We start from the raw sequence: 18,694 nt of genomic DNA, 5'->3' as shown, positions 1-18,694 counted from the left end.
TATTTACATCCCTAAATTAATCTGCCTAATTCCCTTCTGACCAGCTCCGAGATTAGAGCAACTGAAGGAGAACGTGTGTGATCTCACATGGGAAGCTTTGCCAGCAATGAAGGGGGATCCAATTGTTTACAGTGTTCAGGCCATGGTTGGCAAAGACTCTGAATTCAAACAGGTAACGTCCATTATTCAGATATACTTGGACATTGCAAATGTTAATGTTGCTACAAAATTAGTCTGAACTGCTCCGATACTTAGTGTTCTCTGCTCACCTTGTTTAGCACTTGTTAACTTACTCATTTTTCTCAAACTCTGGTTTTACTTTAATCCTGTTACTGTCTCCTGGTGCTATGTTGTCCTTTCTCAAACCTGAAGAGGAGGTGGTCTTCACAACTGTGCCATTCCACTTGAACAAATAAAAGGCAGGGTTGTGTAGCCCGTTGCCTGATGATTCCTTTCTTGCTAATGATAGTACAACCACCCCACTGTCGACACGCCAGAGAATAGGTGAAATTCACTTTTAAACGATCGCCAGGTTTTAATGTCCAGAGCAGAGATTTGAACTCAAAGCTTCTGAATGAGTTTGAGTTTGTTGCTTTACTGCTGTGGGTACTGGCCTGTTAGTGAGACCATTCCACTCAGATTTGAGCACCCTATGGAACTACAGTGTCCTGGCACCTCGGGTACTGGGATTGGATGTTGATCATAATGGGTGATATAATTTAGGAAAAGTAATGTTTTATTTAAATGTAGCCTCTGTTTGTGCTTCAGTAATATTCTGATATAAATTTTAATTTGAATCAAAAAGTAAGTTCACTGGTCTCACATTGCCCAGCTCGAATGCAGCACAGGTCAGAGAATGTTGTGGCCACTGGGAGCACAGGATTGGTGTATTTACCCAAGTACATAAAGGAGATTACTGCTCTGTTGAAACTGGGACTGCAACATTGCAGCATTAATCAATACATTTACCTTGTTGAAGTAATGAATTTTTAAATTAAAACATCAACAGAGTGAATAGGGTTATTGTATTTTTATCTATTTTTATTATTACCAAGTAACGACATGAATCTAGTCGACAGTAATTTCTAACAGTTTTTATTAGTTCCGTATTTCAACCTGGCTTTTTTTGGTCTCTTCCTATTAGCAGGATATGATCAAGCAGGACATGTATTTCTCCAGAATGAAGTGGAGCTAGCTTAATAACCAATATTTCACACAATTAAAGTTTTCCTTCCTGAAAGTAACATTGTTAGTATGAATAGTAATGGTAATTAACTATAATCTCATTGTGGGTTAGTAGTGAATTGTTGAAATTTATGCTTATATACTTGCATTCATAATCAGTTCAATTGTGTGGCAACTTTGTGTAACTGGATTTTAATAACGATGTCTTTTGTCTGGAAAGTGTTCTACTAGACAAATAGTGCTGTCATCCCCTTCTCATTAAAATAGGCATAAAAAGAGTGGGGAAAGTTATTTAGTATTTCATTGGTTTTATTCTATACTGCTTTACAACACTATCACTTCCATTGATGCAAATAGTGGTATGGTAGCATTGTGGTTATGTTACTAGACTAATAATCCAGACAACATGCGTTCAAATCCCACCAGAGCAGTTTGAGAATTTGAATTCAATTACATAAAAAGCTGGTATCAGTAAAAGTGACCAGGAAACTGTCGAATTGTCGTAAAAACCCAAATGGTTCACTAATGTCCTTTAGGGAAGGAAATCTGCTGACCTTACCCCGTCTGGCCTATATGTGACTCCAGTTCCATACCAACATGGTTGACACATAACTGTCCTCTGAAGTGACCTTGCAAGCCATTTGGTTGTGCTAAACCATGGAAGTACCTTCATTATATGGACTGCAGTGGTTCCAGAAAAAGGCCCACCACCACCTTCTCAGGGCAATCAGGGATGGGCAATAAATGCTGGCCTTACCAGCGATACCCACATCCTGAGAGTTATCCTGTTCACCCATCACCCCTGCGCTCGCTGACCTACAATGGCTCCCAGTCTGGCAACACCTCGAATTTAAAATTCCCATTTTTCAAATCCCTCCATGGCATCGCCCTTCCCTAGCTCTGAAACCTCTTCCAACCCTACAGCCCTCTGAGATCTCTGCGCTCCTCCAATTCTGCTCTCTTGCGCATCCCCTATTTCCATCATCCCACTATTGGCAGCAGTGCCTTCAGCTACGTAGGCCCTAAGTTCTGGAATTCCTTCCCTAAGCCCCTCTACCTCCCTCTTCTGCTTTAAGATGCTCCTAAGACTCTTTGACCAAGCTTTTGATCACCTGACCTAATATCTCGATGTGGCTCAGTGTCAATTTTTGTCTGATTACACTCCTGTGAAGCGCCTTGCGACTTTTTACTATGTTAAAGGCACAATATAAATGCAAGTTGTTTAATATAAATATCTAAAATGTATAACAAACAAAGGAGGAGAGATTGGGTCGATTGGGCTTATACTCGCTGGAGTTTAGAAGAATGAGAGGGGATCTCATTGAAACTTATAAAATTCTGACAGGACTAGACAGACTAGATGCAGGAAGGATGTTCCCGATGGCGGTGGAGCCCAGAACCAGGGGTCACAGTCTAAAGATAAGGGGCAAGCCATTTAGGACAGAGATGAGGAGGAATTTCTTCACCCAGAGAGTGGTGAACCTGTGGAATTCTCTACCACAGAAGGCAGTAGAGGCCAATTCATTAAATATATTCAAGAAGGAGTTGGATATATTTCTTAAGGCTAAAGGGATCAAGGGATATGGAGAAAAGGCAGGAATGGGGTACTGAATTTGGATGATTAGCCATGATCTCATTGAATGGCGGAGCAGGCTCGAGGGGCCGAATGGCCTACTCTTGCTCCTATCTTCTATGTTTCTAAAGCATTCCTACCATTTTTAGTTATAACGCTATCCAGCTCTAAACTGGTATGACATTTTAAGAGTAGTTTTAATTCCAGCAAAAGAACAAACATAAATACAGCAGCACTAAAGCAAAATCTTGCAGATGCTGGAAATCTGAAATAAAACCAGAAAATGCTAGAAATACTCAGCAGGTCAGGCAGCATCTGTGAAGAGAGAAACAGAGTTAACATTTCAGATCGATGGCCTTTAGTCAGAATTGGAAAAAGTTAGAGATGTAACAGGTTTTAAGCAAGTACAGAGGCAGGGAAAGGGGGAGGAGAGGAAAGAACAAAAGGGAAGGTCTGTGATAGGGTGAAAGGGAGGAGAGATTAAATGACAAAAGGGCTGATGGTGCAAGGCAAAAAAGGGGGTGGTAATGTGACAAGTAAAGAAACAAAAGATGAGTCTAGAGGAGGTGTAAATGGCAATGGCGGAAGCATTACCAACAGTTGCTGTCTGGAAAAAATGGGAGCGGTGGTTATGATCTGAAATTGTTGAACTCATGTTGAGTTCGGAAGGCTGTAATGTGCCTAATAGAAAGATGAGGTGCTGTTCCTCAAGCTTACATTGAGCTTCATTAGTACAGTATAGGAGGCCAAGGACAGAGAGGTCAGAGTGTGAGTGGGGTGGAGAATTAAAATGACAGGCAACCGGAAGCTCAGGTTCAAGCTTGCGGACTGAACGGAGGTGTACTGCAAAGCAATCACCCAATCTGCGTTTGGTCTCCCCTGTGTAGAGGAGACCGCATTATGAGCAGCGAATACAGTATAGTAAATTGAATGAAGTACAAATAAATCGCTGTTTCACCTGGAAGGAGTGTTTGGGTCCCTGGACGGTGGGAAGGGAGGAGGTAAAAGTGAAGGTGTTGCCTCTCCTGCACTTGCACGGGAAGGGGAGGGGTTGTTGGGGATGATTGAAGTGTGGACCAGCGTGTCGCGGAGGAGATGCTCCCTTCGGAATACTGAAAGGGGAGGGAAGGGGAAGATGTGTTTGGTGGTGGCATCACGCTGGAGTTGGTGTAAATGGTGGAGGATGATACGTTGAATGTGGAGGCTGGTGGGGTGGAAGGTGAGCACAAGGAGAACCCTATCGTGGTTCTTTGAGGGTGGGAAAGGGGTGAGAGCAGAATTGCGGGAAATGGGACGGGCACGGTCGAGGGCCCTGTCAACCCAGTGGAGGGGAATCCTCAGTTGAGGAAAAGGAAGACATATTAGAAGCAGTGGTATGGAAGGTGGCATCGTCAGAACAGATGCGACGGAAACGGAGAAACTGGGAGAATGGAATAGAGTCCTCACAGGAAGCGGGGTAGGAGGAAGTGCAGCCAAGGTAGCTGTGGGAGTTGGTGGGCTTATAGTAGATATTGGTCAACAACCTATTCCCAGAAATGCAGATAGAGAAGTCAGGGAAGGGAAGCGAAGAGTCGGAGATGGTCCTTGTGAAGGTGAGGAAAGGGTGGAAATTGGAAGCAAAGTTGATTAAATATTCCAGTTCGTTACCAGAGCAGGAAACGGCACCAATAGTCATCAATGTACTAGAAAAAGAGGTGAGGGAGGGGACCTGAGTAGGACTTGAATAAAGAAGATTCCACATATCCCACGAAAAGGCAGGCATAGCTAGGACCAATGTTCTCTCTAACTTTTTTTGCGCGTGGTACCTTTACATTTGCTGCACGGCTGCGCATACATGGTATCTTAGAGAGAACAGCTTGTGAGCGGCCTGTGCGGTACCTTCCCAATTGCTGCATGTCCGCGCACGCACGCAGCTTAGAGGGAACATTGGCTAGGACCCATACAGGTACCCATAGCAACACCTTTTATTTGGAACATACAGCAGCCATGTTCTGTGTGTTCATAATCATAATCATAATCAACTTTATTGTCATTGTTAGTGCACAAGTGCAGTACAACGAAATGTAGGCTTGCGGCTCCCGAGAGTGTACATTTAGATTAAGACATTTAAACATTCAACATTCATTTGGCTTGTAATACATTAACATAAACATAAACATAATAAAGTGCATTGGCAGATGTGCAGGCTTTAGAGTTTATTTGTGGAGTTCAGTAGGATGACAGCCCTGGGAAAGAAGCTGTTCCTAAATCTGGTCGTTCAGGTGCGAATGCATCTGTAGCGTCTCCCAGATGGCAGGAGGGCGAACAGACTGTGGCTGGGGTGGGTAGGGTCTTTGATGATGGTCCGTGACCTCCGTAAACAGCGTTTCTGGTATATGTGCTCTATGGTCGGTAGCCGGGTGCCGGTAATGCGTTGGGCAGTTTTGACTACCCGCTGCAGGGCTTTCCGGTCATAGTAGCTACAGCTGCCATACCATACTGTGATACAGTTCATCAGGATGCTCTCTATTGTGCAGCGGTAAAAGTTAGAGAGGATCAGGGGTGACAGGTTACATCCCTTCAGCCTCCTTAGGAAATATAAGCGCTGCTGGGCCTTCTTCACCAGAGAGGAGGTATTGAGGGACCAGGAGAGGTCTTCCGTGATGTGGACTCCGAGGAACTTAAAGCTGTCCACCCTTTCCACCACAGCCCCATGGATGTGGATGGGGGTGTGACTTCCGCCTTTAGACTTCCTGAAGTCCACAATGATTTCTTTGGTTTTCTTGATATTCTCTTGTATTTTTTCCAGTTTAACTAGAGATCTTTATTATATTTACCCGTCAAACTCAGGCTTCAATAGGAGTATCTGTCTCTTATTCACTGAGATATACATCTCAACTGGGTTGTCAGCTTATTTCAGTGTGAAATGGACTTTTAAGGTATTCCAAGGCCTGTAAAAGAAAGAACTCGTGTTTATATAGCAACTTTGTCCCAAAGTGCTTTACAGCTATGAAGTACTTTTGAAGTGTAATCACTGTTGCAAATGAGATGGTGACCAGATAAATGATTGATGTTGATTGAGGGTAAATATTGGCCAGAACATTGGAGAGAACTCCCCTGCTCTTCAAAATAGTTTCACGTCCAACTGAAGGGGCAGACTGGGCCTCGGTTTAACGTCTCATCCGAATGACGACACCTCTGACAGTGCAGCAATCCCTCAGTACTGCACTGGAGTGTCAGCCTGGATTATGTGCTCAAGTCTCTAGAGTGAGATTTAAACCCACAACATGCTGATTCAGAGAGGAAAGTGCTACCACTGAGCCACAGCTAACAGCTCCACACCTATATGTTTCTCCACATGGTATAACACAGCTACATATCCATACTTTGCTGATCCTGTAAGGAATGTAGTTAATGGAATGGCAAGTGGCTGTATCTGTAGTGGTGCTTTCAAAATGGGTTTGGCTGATTCTGGACTTGATTCCAGCTAATGTAAGTTTGCTGAATTTGAATCTCTCATTTTGGCCAACTGCCACTTTTTCCGTCCATGCTGTGTAACATCTTCCTACTTCCCATGTGTGATTTTATTTCCCACCAGCTACCATACAGAATGGTAGCCAAAACTTCATTGCCTTGGTGAAATCCCAAACCTTAAAAAAGGCACCTGTCCCGACTGGTGCCGTGGTGTCCCGATTGAGTGATGGGAGGACCTCATCCCAGGCCTACAAAACAGTTTGGGCAAAGTACAGGAGTGCTAGTCCCCAAACTATGTCAGGGGCGGGCTCTGCTCTGTGATGGTATCTTTTATTTAGTTAGCAACTAAAGGCATAACTAACAATTATATCGTTCAAATATATTATAAGAGATGGTAGCAACAAAACATTGATCATAATGCCGCGTTTGTTTAAAATTAGTGTTTTTTTAATATTGGTATAATTCTTGGAAGGGTAGCAAAACCGCAAATTATTACGTAAAACCAACCCTATACTATTTTGTGTGGGAGAATAACACTGCAACCATGGTTACTACCGTTTCTAGTATGTTCACACTGTGTTTGATATGTTTCTTTTGTATCTATTCAAATACAAAATCTTAGATAAGCATTTCCCTGTGCCACATACAAAACATTTTGCTGTAATTTTTCTTAGTAATGGAGAATAGTAATGCCAGTGAGCTGTGAAATGTGTATATACACAGTAATTTGTTTAAAGATACTGCGCTCATTTTATTATTATTTTGCCCAGCTGATCTTTCATTCACTAAGTCAATGTACCTTATTTTTCAAAGGAGCACTCGGTCTATTTTGTTTAGAAATTGAGATGAATGGTGACGCAGCAGATTGAAGCACTGCCATGCCATGGAGTTGTAGGATGTAACTTCTGCACATAATATTCCAAGCTTTTAGTTCCCAATTTCAGCCATTGGCGGTGCGAAGAGGAGAGAACAATAAAAGGCGTCATTGAAACCCAGTTTCAGGCAAATGATAGTGACAAAGTAGGATTGGCAGAGTCACATACTCTTAGTCACGAATGATGGCAGTTCAAGGATAGTGTAGAATTATACCTCAATCATAAAAATTGTGCTAGAATGTGTGGTTGGTTATGTTCAGTAACTGACATTTCATTGCTCAGAAAGTTAGTTAAGGACTGAAACCCAGGCAAAAGACACATCAGATAGTCTAGTAATTGTATTTGGCTTGAAGTGTTCTGAATGATAATTGTCTTTCAAGATATGAGGGAAAGATGGGAAAGCTTGATTCCAGTAGAGGGAAGTCAGAAGTGAGTATCACGCTGTTAATTGCTGATCTGCATCTGTGGGAAAACCATCACTAGTTTCAATCCTGTAATACCGGGAAGCTCCGATTCTTCAGCACGTAGAAATACAGCACAGAAACAGCCAATATAGCCCCACCAGTCTGTGTTGGTGTTTATCCTCCCCCCACCAACACTCTTCCTAATCCCATGTGGTCCACCCTGTTCACATAGCCTTTTATCCCCCTTTCATTCAACCACCTACCTGACCTATTCTTGAATGTTGACCTGGTCTCTGCTTCAATCACAAACATCCACAGTCTCACAATCCTCTGTTTAAAAAATGTTTCTCCTGTTCTTGGGCCTAAATCTTTTGCACTTAATCTTATCTCCGTGACCCCTCATTCTAGATTCCTCAACCACTGGAAGCAGCCTGTTTCTGTCCCATCCCTTCATCATTTTAACCACCTCTATCAAATCACCCTGTAATCTCCTCTGTTCTAATGAAAACAGCCTCATAATTTGGATTTTTTATACTGCATTTCTAAGACCTTTGAGAAGTACTATAGAACTTTACATGCTACAGACCTGCTCCTCTAAAAATATTTGCATTGTGAGAAGCTAAGTTTCTTCAATGGTATGCCCATACAGTAATTCCACAGAGGGAAGAAGAATTAACTCAAGGATTCTATTAACATAAGCTGCTACTGCTGCTCAGATCGTAACTTTGGAAGACAGAAAGTAAATAATTCTTTTTTTAATAAAAGTGTAGCTGAAATTATGAAATATTACTCCTGTGATTCCTTGTGTCAGGTTGCAGGTTATCACAGAACACTGTGTACATTTCACAGATTGCTTTCAAACAAATCTATAGCACAGATGGCAGGACACCTGTCTCCCAACTTCATGGGTCTAAGTTTGAATCACAGGACATCCTGTCACCCCAGATTGCCTGACAGCGAATGTGAGTTTTATCAATTCTTAGCTAGTGTTTGTAGCATCTTACTATGACTTGGCATTCCAACTTTAGATGGCAGAACAGAATGGCATAGCTCACCAGAGTGGACAAATAGCTCAAATCGTCCATTTATACAGGTAACAACAAAGATCCTGCCTGTTTCCTGCTATTTCACTGCTGGGTAAAGGAGGACTTGGTCAGGCCATACTTGGAATACTGTGTCCAGTTTTAGTCTCCTCACATGGTGGGTGATATTGAAGCTTTGGAAAGGGTGCAGAGGAGGGCCACTAGACTAATTCCCAGTTTAAAGCATCTCAGTTATCATGATAGGCTAAAAGAGTTGGGACTCTACACTTTAAAGAAGCTTAGACTTCGGGGGGGATCTGATTGAGGTTTATAAGATAATGAAGGGAATAGATAGTGTTCCAGTTGACAGTTTGTTTCAATTAAATAGGTTAGAGAGGACATGGGGTCACACATTTAAGTTTTATAAGGCTAAATCTAGGTTAGATGTGAGGAGGTGGTTCTTGTCCCAGAGAATAGTGGACCTCTGGAACAGGCTGCCATCTCGCGCGGTGGACGCGGACTTGCTGAATTCCTTCAAGCGAGAGCTGGATTTGTTTCTGGCTGGGGCAGAGATCACCTCTTACAGAAGGTAGGTACTGCAGGGAATTCAGGGCCAGAGTGATCTCCTGGACTAATTTTGATCGTCTAGATGGGTCGGAGAAGAATTTCCCTGATTTTTTTCCCCCAAATTGGCCTAGGTTTTTCAATCTTTTTTTGCCTCTCCCAAGAGATCACATGGTTTTGGGTGGTGTGGAGTGTATATATTGTGATACACCAAGTATCGCAATTGTGTGGGACAGGCTCGATGGGTCTTTACCTGTCCGTCATTGTTCATAGGACTACATGGAGAAAACTGGGAATAATCAACACTGTTCCTCTCTCAGGAGATTATAAGCTCCGGGTGTGTAAGGAGTGTCTGTATCGTGGCAACACAACTAAATGCAAGTTTCATATCTTTAGAAATTCCATAATTCTACTGATATGGTACTAATTGTTTGTCTGGTCATTTTACTTTTTGTACTTTTTTTTCAGATTTATAAAGGTCCAGAAACAACATTCCAAGTTGCAAACCTCCAGTTAAACTGTGAATATCGTTTTCGAGTGTGTGCCATTCGCCAGTGCCAAGACACTCAAGGGTTTCATGATCTGATGGGCCCCTACAGTGCTACTGTAATATTATATTCTCAGAGGAATGAAACACCAGCCAGCAACAGTAAAGAAACTACAGAAGTCACAAAGACAGCACAGACATTAAGTGATGAGCAGTGCGCTGCCCTCATCCTTGCATTGTTCGCTATAGTCTCCATTTTGATTGCTTTCATTGTTCAATACTTTGTCATCAAGTGAGAAAAGTTATTAGTATTTCAATGTCTCTCTGCCATGTATTACTTGTGTTGTAATATCAAATTATTGTGGTTGATTATGCTTTTAAACTAATGGTGGTATCCAATCGTGCATAGAGGCTTTTTGCCAACATCTCGACCATTGTTGCTTCCCCTAATTCTTGCTTGTTAATGAAAGGCTGGCAGTGTAGAGACAGCGTTCCATCAGAGATATGTTGAAAGTAGCAACAGTCTCATACAAGAAGTGACATCTGGGTAAATCCAGTGCCACTTTGCAAAGGACCCCTTTAAGCAGCTTTTTTGAGTGTTGACATGTTATGTGTAGAACTTAAAGTGTTGTACCAGAGCTATTTTTTTTTTATTTAAACAAGCTTTACAATGAGGGATCATTTGAAAATGTGCAGATGCAAGGAAGAGAAAATTGATGCACTTTAGTGCAGTCTACTAAATATACTGCAATAACAGAAATTGGGGGTATTAAATTCTGTGTAGCAAGCCAGGTAAAATGCATAACAGTTGCAACAAGAACAGTGAACCTAAACTGTGAAACTTTGAATCTTTAGTAGTTGTGCAATTCCTACCTCTTCTAAAATGTAGCCTAAAAAATGAAGAGGGCCACTTTGGACTAATTTGCCAGTAAGCATGAGAGAATATGGTTGTGTGGATAAAAGCTATTGAAAATGTGATACAGTTGAATATTCCAGTGCCAGGGTCTGTGCAGCACTGAAAGAAACTAAAATTATCACATTTTTCAAACTTCCATAATTAATGCAATGCTGTCCTACACACAAGTTAAAATGGATCTTTTTATTCACTGCTTCACAGATTATATCTCAGGCACTTTTTAATTTTAGCAGCTTTCTTTAGCAAAGAAATGCTTCACATTGGAAAATCACTATTAAGAATTCTTCAACTTAAATGCATATTAAATTCAACAATTACTTCACAGGCCTACACAAGGTGAAAGCCGAATCCATAAGTGGGCAACACTATTATATTTTAAAAAAACACTAATAGCACCGAATATCTCAAGAACAGCATACACTTTGTTTTGCAGGTTTCTCTAAAAAGAAAATATTGGCTGCACTGCATAGCTGATTTATATTTTTTAAAATGACATGCCAGCGGTGTTGCATTTGAGTACTTTGCAGTTGGTGTGAGCCACAGATATCATCTGGAGCTATGCACCATTGGATGGGGGCCTGTTGTTGGTCCTACTGTTCAATTATACTTCTGAGCACCTTAAAAACTGTCTCCTTAATTGCACATTATCTCTGAATAGATACTGTTGATGTAGATTTGGATTTGTTCGAATATCACTTGTCCTTCGATTACTATTGTTTTACTCATATACTTAGTGCAATTCATTCTAATGGTATTTTTTGTTGAAGTTAATCTCTTGTTTTATTTATTATAATAATTATAGTCATAAAATACTAGGTTACTAACACTTTAGTTTAAGTTGTCAGTTATGCTGTGCTGCAAATCACTTTGTTTTATGTGCCATTTTATTTGAAGGAGGGATGGGGTTATGTGAAGGATTGATAAAGACACGCAAACCCTGTACAAAGTGACCTTTCTGCATTGTGAGGTATGTTTACATTTCCCTTAAAAGTTTTAAGTTGAGCGATGTGTTGCACTTCAATGTTGACAAGTGTCACCCAAAGAAAGTATACTGTGCATCTGAAGTTGGATGATTGCAAACACTGAGTGTTTTGTGACTGATCCTTTCCCCTGGCCCCCACCTGCTGAAATAGTTAGGGATTTTTCTTAAACAGGCATGTTTGACAACCAGAAAAAAGAGGCACCGTTTGTCTCTCTAGGCTTCCCTTGGCTGTATTTTAAACCAGTCAGAAATCAAATGTCTTTAACACATAACCCCTTTAAAACTACAGCCTTAATTACATTTTGTGTACTTTGCTTAAATTGTTTGCTTCAGTTGGGATTTTTTCCCCCCTAGACCCACAAACAAGTGTGGTAGCTGATTTTTATCGTGCCACTGCTATCCTTTTTTCAAAGTACGTGAAGTGTTTTGGCCAGCTGGATTCTGTCGGAGGATGTATGTATGTTAGATTTTTGATGGCTCTATTTCATTGCCAGTGTGGGCTCAATTTTAAAATGGTGTCCTGAATTTGTTGTTGTTGAAATGCTGGAAGAGTTTATTTTGACAGTCAAATTCAAATCCATTCCTATTTTTGATAGTTCCATATGATCAGTCATTTATAAACATAATTGTATTTTCCATAATCTCTCATTGCAGTTTTCTGTATTGAGGGCCCGTGGTTTTTAAATGTAACTAAGCTTCACAGTTACCTCATTGATTGTACATTCCAAAAACTATTGAAACTTTTGGAACCGTTCCAAATATACAACATATCACTTGTATTATGTCAGACTTAGTACTGATGATGTAAAGCTGCCATAACATGTATAAACTCTTAAATATCTATCTAAATCCAAACTGTAACTCAATAGTTAATACATAAAACAAAATCCATGCACAATAAACAATGTATGATTCTTTGCACTGTCGACTGTTTCCTTGATAACTTGGCCATTGGCCAAGGAATGAAATGCTTATACTGTATATTAACTTCAACCTGATTTCATTAAAATGCTCTTGCTTAATTTTAAGCTGCTCATTTGCAGGAATTTAGTTGGATGATCATCATTGGTCAATTACCGGTTTTCCCTTGGAGTAATAAAGGGTCTTGTATCCCTGGGTTTTATGATCTGAGGGAATAGCCAACAAGAGGGTAGGAAGAAGACATGTACTACTGACCCATTCACCACCTCTTCTGAGATGTGAGGTCAGAATACTAATCCTGACACTGCAAAAATATTGATTACTCATTGCGAGGAGGTTTCATTCTGAAACAATTGCACCCCCATTCTCTGTTCACATAGACAACTGCATTCTTACATTAAATAGACAATATGAGATGGTTATCTTCATTTCAAAAGGAATATCTCCAACTTGAAGGTGGGTATTTCCTGATCAATTGGAAAGTTCTAATCTGGGGGATATTTTGGATTATTCGGTTCACAAATTAAAGAAAAGGCTGCCTTGGGTAAGGTGATGAAAAGGTTCCATTCCATTTATTTTATGTTCCCTAGAAGGATGAGAGGATTCAACCCCATCCTGGATTTAAGCTACTCAAACAAGCTTGTTGTGAAAGGGCAAGTTCAAGTTAGCAACACTGTTCCAGATACTAACAGCCACAGACCTCAAGAATTTGTGTGCTGACGTTACTAGAAAATTATAAGATGAAAGTACTTGAGGTTCAGTGACAAGCAATAAAATTGTATCTGCAAGGTAGCGTGAGATAAGCTCACGGGTGTTTGCCAAATGTTTCATTGCAGCTTTTATAAGGCTGTGAAGTGCTTTTATGTCTACTGTTGTCTAGTTTCTACAGTTTTGACAAGTCCGGCTCCTCTTCAGAAAGTTGGGATTTTGGTATATCTAATAAAGATCTAATCAAAGTTTTCACAACATCAATCAGAGATAATATTTAATGTCCATGGGATTTCCCTCACTATATACCTAAGGGTCATTCAACAATGAGTCTTCATTTCAATTAAAGGTTGCAATATTGTGAGACCTTTACAATTGAATCTTGTACACCGGTGTTTTCCCATACGCAAAAGTTCCACGATCGACCACATCCAGTTGAGAGTGGTGGTGGACAACGAGGCAACTGAAGGGAGGAGGAGGCTCCATGACATTCCCATCCTCTACCATGGTGGAGCCCAACTCATGAGTTCAAGAGACATGTCTGAAGTGTTTGCAAATATCTTCAGCCAAAAGTGCCAAGTGGATGATCCTACATGGCCTCCTCCGGGGGTCCCCATCATCATTGGTGCCAGTATCCAGCCAATTTGGTTCACTCCACATGACATTAAGAAGTGGCTGCATGCACTGAACACAGCAAAGGCTATGGGCCTCAACATTTGCACCATGTCAGCCAAATTCTGGATGTTATCCAGGTCCTGCTGTAAGCTGGCATAGCCTGTTTCATTATTGGAGGAGTTGTGAATGGTGCTGAACACTCTGGAACCATCAGTGAACAGCCCCATTTCTGACATGGAGGGAATATCATTACTGAAACAGTTGAAGATGGATGGGCTGAAGACCTATGCATCAGAGCTAGCTGTTCCCCATGCCAAGCAGTTGCAGTACAGCTATAACAGGTATGTCCTATTACAAAATAAAGGATAAATCTAACCCAGCAAATCTCCATCACCATCCCTAGATATGTCCTGTCCCACCGGCAGGACAGACCCACCAGCGGTGGCGATACCGTGGTATACAATTGGGAAGGAGTGGCCTGGGGAGTCCTCAACGTTGACTCCGGACTCCATGAAGTCTCATGGCTTCAGGTCAAGCATGCACAAGGAAACCACCTGCTGATTACCACCTACCGCCCTCCCTCAGCTGATGAATCGGTACTTCGCCATGTTGAACACCACTTGGAAGAAGCACCGAGAGTAGCAAGGGCACAATGTACTCTGGGTGGGGGACTTCAATGTCCATCACCAAGAGTGGCTCGGTAGCACCACTACTGACTGAGCTGGCCGAGTCCTGAAGGACATAGCTGCCAGTCTGGGCCTGCGACAGGTGGTGAGAGAACTAACACGAGGGAAAAACCCACTTGACTTCCTCCTCACCAATCTACCTGTCGCAGATGCATCTGTCCATGACCGTATTGGTAGCAGTGACCACTGCACAGTCATTGTGGAGACGAAGTCCGGTCTTCACACTGAGGACACCCTCCATCATGTTGTGTGGCACTATCACCATGCTAAATGGGATAGATTCAGAATAGATCTAGCAACTCAAAACTGGGCATCCATGAGGTGCTGTGGGCCATCAACAGCAGCAGAATTGTATTCCACCACAATCTGTAACCTCATGGCCCGGCATATCTCTCTCTCTACCATTACCACCAAGCCAGGGGACCGACCCTGGTTCAATAAGGAGTGTAGAAGAGTGTGCCAGGAGCAGCACCAGGTGTACCTAAAAATGAGGAGCCAACCTGGGGAAGCTGCAACACAGGACTACATACATGCTAAAAAGTGGAATCAGCATGCTATAGACAGGGCTAAGTGATCCCACAATCAACGGATCAGATCAAAGCTCTGCAGCCCTGCCACATCCAGTCGTGAATGGTGGTGGACCATTAAACAACTAACGGGAGGAGGAGGCTCCATGAATATCCCCATCCTCAATGATGGTGGAGCCCAGCTGAAGCATTTGCAACCATCTTCAGCCAGAAGTGCTGAGTGGATGATCCATATCGGCCTACTCCTGATGTTCCCACCATCACAGAAGCCAGTCTTCAGCCAATTCGACTCACTCCACGTGATATCAAGAAACGGCTGAGTGCGCTAGATACAGCAAAGGCTATGGTTCCTGACAATATCCCGGCTATCGTGCTGAAGACTTGTGTTCCAGAACTAGCCGCGCCTCTAGCCAAGCTGTTCCGGTACAGCTACAACACTGGCATCTATCCGACAATGTGGAAAACTGCCCAGGTATGTCCTGTCCACAAAAAGCAGGACAAATCCAACCATTACCTCCCCCCATCAGTCTACTCTCAATCATCAGCAAAGTGATGGAAGGTGTCATCGACAGTGCTATCAAGCCGCACTTACTCACCAATAACCTGCTCACTGATGCATAGTTTGGGTTCCGCCAAGACCACTCTGCTCCTGACCTCATTACAGCCTTGGTCCAAACATGGACAAAGGAGCTGAATTCCAGAGGGGAGGTGAGAGTGACTGCCCTTGCCATCAAGGCAGCATTTGACTGAGTATAGCAACAAGGAGCCCTAGTAAAACTGAAGTCAATGGGAATCGGGGGGTAACCACCTCCTCTTGACATTCAACAGCATTACCATCGCCGAATCCCCCACCATCAACATCCTGGGGGTCACGATTGACCAGAAACTTAACTGGACCAGCCACATAAATACTGTGGCAACAGGAGCAGGTCAGAGGCTAGGTATTCTGCGGCGAGTGTCTCACCTCCTGACTCCCCATAGCCTTTCCACCATCTACAAGGCACAAGTAAGGAGTGTGATGGAATACTTTCCACTTGCCTGGATGAGTGCAGCTCCAACAACACTCAAGAAGCTCGACACCTCCAGGTCAAAGCAGCCTGCTTGATTGGCACCCCTTCCACCACCTTAAACATTCACTCCCTCCACCACCGGCGTACCGTGGCTGCAGTGTGTACCATCTACAAGATGCACTGCAGCAACTCGCCAAGGCTTCTTTGGCAGCACCTTCCAAACCCACAACCTCGTCCACCTAGAAGGACAAGGGCGGCAGGCGCGTGGGAACACCACCACCTCCAAGTTCCCCTCCAAGTCACACATCATCCTGACTTAGAAGTATATCGCCGATCCTTCATTGTCGCTGGGTCAAAATCCTGGAACTCCCTCCCTAACAGCACTGTGGGAGTACCTTCACCACATGGACTGCAACAGTTCAAGAAGGCAGGCTAATTCAAGGGCAATTAGGGATGAGCAATAAATGCTGGCCTTGCCAGTGACGCCCACATCCCACAAACGAATAATAAAAAAATTACTGCCCTATCAACCTCCTAAACATCAGTAACGTGATGGAAGGAGTCATCAGTAGTGCCAACCAGTGATAGCTACTCACCAATAACTTGCTCACTGATGTGTTTGCATCTGCCAGACCACTTGGATCCAAACTCATCACAGCCTTGATCCTGACATGGACCCAAGAGCTGAATGCCAGTGGCGAGTATAGCACCAAGGAGGCCTAGTGAAACTGAAGTCAGTATGGGGGGGTGTTGGACATACTGAAGAGTTGTATGTTGGACATCTTGGGGAGTTAAAGGTTAGTAATCAAACTTCTTTGTATCTTAGAGCAACGGACTTTCCAAGATAAACAGGGTGGCTTTGAAGTATCGTGAGAAGGAAGCATAGCTTGTCTTTAGCTTTTAGAGTCTGAGTGCTTGTGCAAGGAAATAAATGACAGTAATGACATCAGCCATGAATGATTAAAATGTAACTTTAGTGGCTCGGGTAATAAACATAGGTAGAGGGATCCATTAACTATAGTATAGAAAGATAATGGTTAATAAAGCCTATTCTTCAAAGACGTTAAGAACCGTTAGGTCAGGAAGTCTTGTTTAAGGGAAGTCGCTTTGGAGTAAACAAATGTTTACATGAATAGACTATCTTCAAAGGATTTGGGAATAGATATGTCATGAGGTCTTATCTATGACATGTCGCTATGATGTAGGCAAAACATGGTGTTTAAAGGAGCATGGTTTTCAGTAGTTCTTCAGAGGGCTCGAAAGATACAGAAACCGAAAAGCTATGCTGTATTTCAATGAAGTCTGTTCCGTATACTCTACCGTCAATTGTTGTAAACATACGAATTAGGAGCAGGAATAGGCCGCTCGGCCCCTCGAGCCTGCTCCGCCATTCAATAAGATCATGGCTGATCTGATTACTCCACATTCCCGCCTACCCCAATAACCTTTCACCCCCTTGCTTATCAAGAATCTATCTACCTCTGCCTTAAAAATATTCAAAGACTCTGCTTCCACCGCCCTCTGAGGAAGAGAGTTCCAAAGACTCACGACTCTGAGAAAAAATTTCTCCTCCTCTCTGTCTTAAATGGGCGACTCCTTATTTTTAAACAGTGACCCCTAGTTCTAGATTCTCCCACAAGAGGAAATATCCTCTCCACATCCACCCTGTCCAGACCCCTCAGAACCTTATATGTTTCGTGCCTACTCGAAGTGTGTTGATATGAACCAGAGGAGGAAGGAGAGTGAAAGCTAACTAGGTCAAAGAGTGGCTAGAGTCATAACTAATGCAAGATAAATGATTGTGGTTGTCGAAGTCCAGTCATCCCTTTCCCAGGTTATCACTGCAGGCGTTTCTCAGAGTCGTCCTGAGCCCATCCATCTTCAACTGTTTCAGTAGTGATCTTCCCTTCATCATAAAATCAGACGTGAGGCTGTTCAGCGCCATTCACAATTCCTCCAGTAATGAAATAGCCCAGGCCAGCCTACAGCAGGATCTGGATAATATCCAGAATAGGGCTGACATGTGGCGCAAATGTTACCTGTCGCTCCCTTTGACGTTCAATGGCACCATCATTGTTGAATGCCCTCACCATCAACAAGTTTGGGGGTCACCATTGACCAAAAGTTAAACTGGACCAGCAATATCAAACACCAAGGCTACAAAATCAGAGCAGAGATCAGGTACTCTAAAACGAGTGGCTCACCTCCTGACCCCCTCAAAGCCTCTCCGCTGTCTACAAGGCTCAAATCAGGAATACACACCGCTCGCCTAGATAAATGCAGCTGCAACACTCAAGCTCAACACCATCCAGTGCGGAGCAGTTTGCTTGATCAGTATCCTGTCATCAGGTTTAATAGCTACCCCCTTCATTAGTCAGTGTGGTGGAGTAAGTACTATTTACAGGATACACTGCAGCAACTCACTAAGGTTACTTTGCGAGTCCCTCCCTCCCCATGACCTCTACCACAAGGACAGCAATACTGTGGGAACACATAGGTAGAAAGAGGGAGGATGTCCTGCAGGCAGAGTTTAGGGAGCTAGGAAAGAGGTTAAAAAGCAGGACCTCAAAGGTAGTAATCTCTGTGCTAGTGAGTACAGAAATAGGAAGATAGAGCAGATGAATGGGTGGCTGGAGAGATGGTGCAGGAGGGAGGGCTTTAGATTCCTGAGGAATTAGAACCGTTTCTGGGGGAGGTGGGACCTCTACAAGCCAGATGGGTTGCACCTCAACGGGAATGGGACCAATATCCTTGCGGGGGTGGGGG

The 18,694-nt window shown here is 42.9% G+C and overlaps 1 protein-coding gene across 2 annotated transcripts in view; it reads left to right on the top strand.

Moving 5' to 3' along the window:
• The window catches only part of fndc3a (fibronectin type III domain containing 3A), a 347,342-nt gene extending 334,853 nt beyond the window's left edge, over positions 1-12,489 (top strand). For both annotated transcript variants that reach the window (XM_086006446.1, XM_086006447.1), the window contains 2 exons: positions 45-172; positions 9,545-12,489. In XM_086006446.1, the coding sequence (XP_085862572.1) occupies positions 45-172; positions 9,545-9,859 (443 nt within the window). In that variant the 3' untranslated portion in view covers positions 9,860-12,489. The remainder of the gene's footprint in view (positions 1-44; positions 173-9,544) is intronic.
• Positions 12,490-18,694: the final 6,205 nt, after the last annotated feature.

This window comes from Somniosus microcephalus, chromosome 14 (assembly GCF_052327205.1).
Source record: "Somniosus microcephalus isolate GS21.2 chromosome 14, FLI_Smic_1.0, whole genome shotgun sequence".
NCBI lineage: Eukaryota > Metazoa > Chordata > Chondrichthyes > Squaliformes > Somniosidae > Somniosus > Somniosus microcephalus.
Note: the sequence above shows the minus strand (reverse complement) of the source record. Positions and strands in the feature narration are given on the sequence as shown.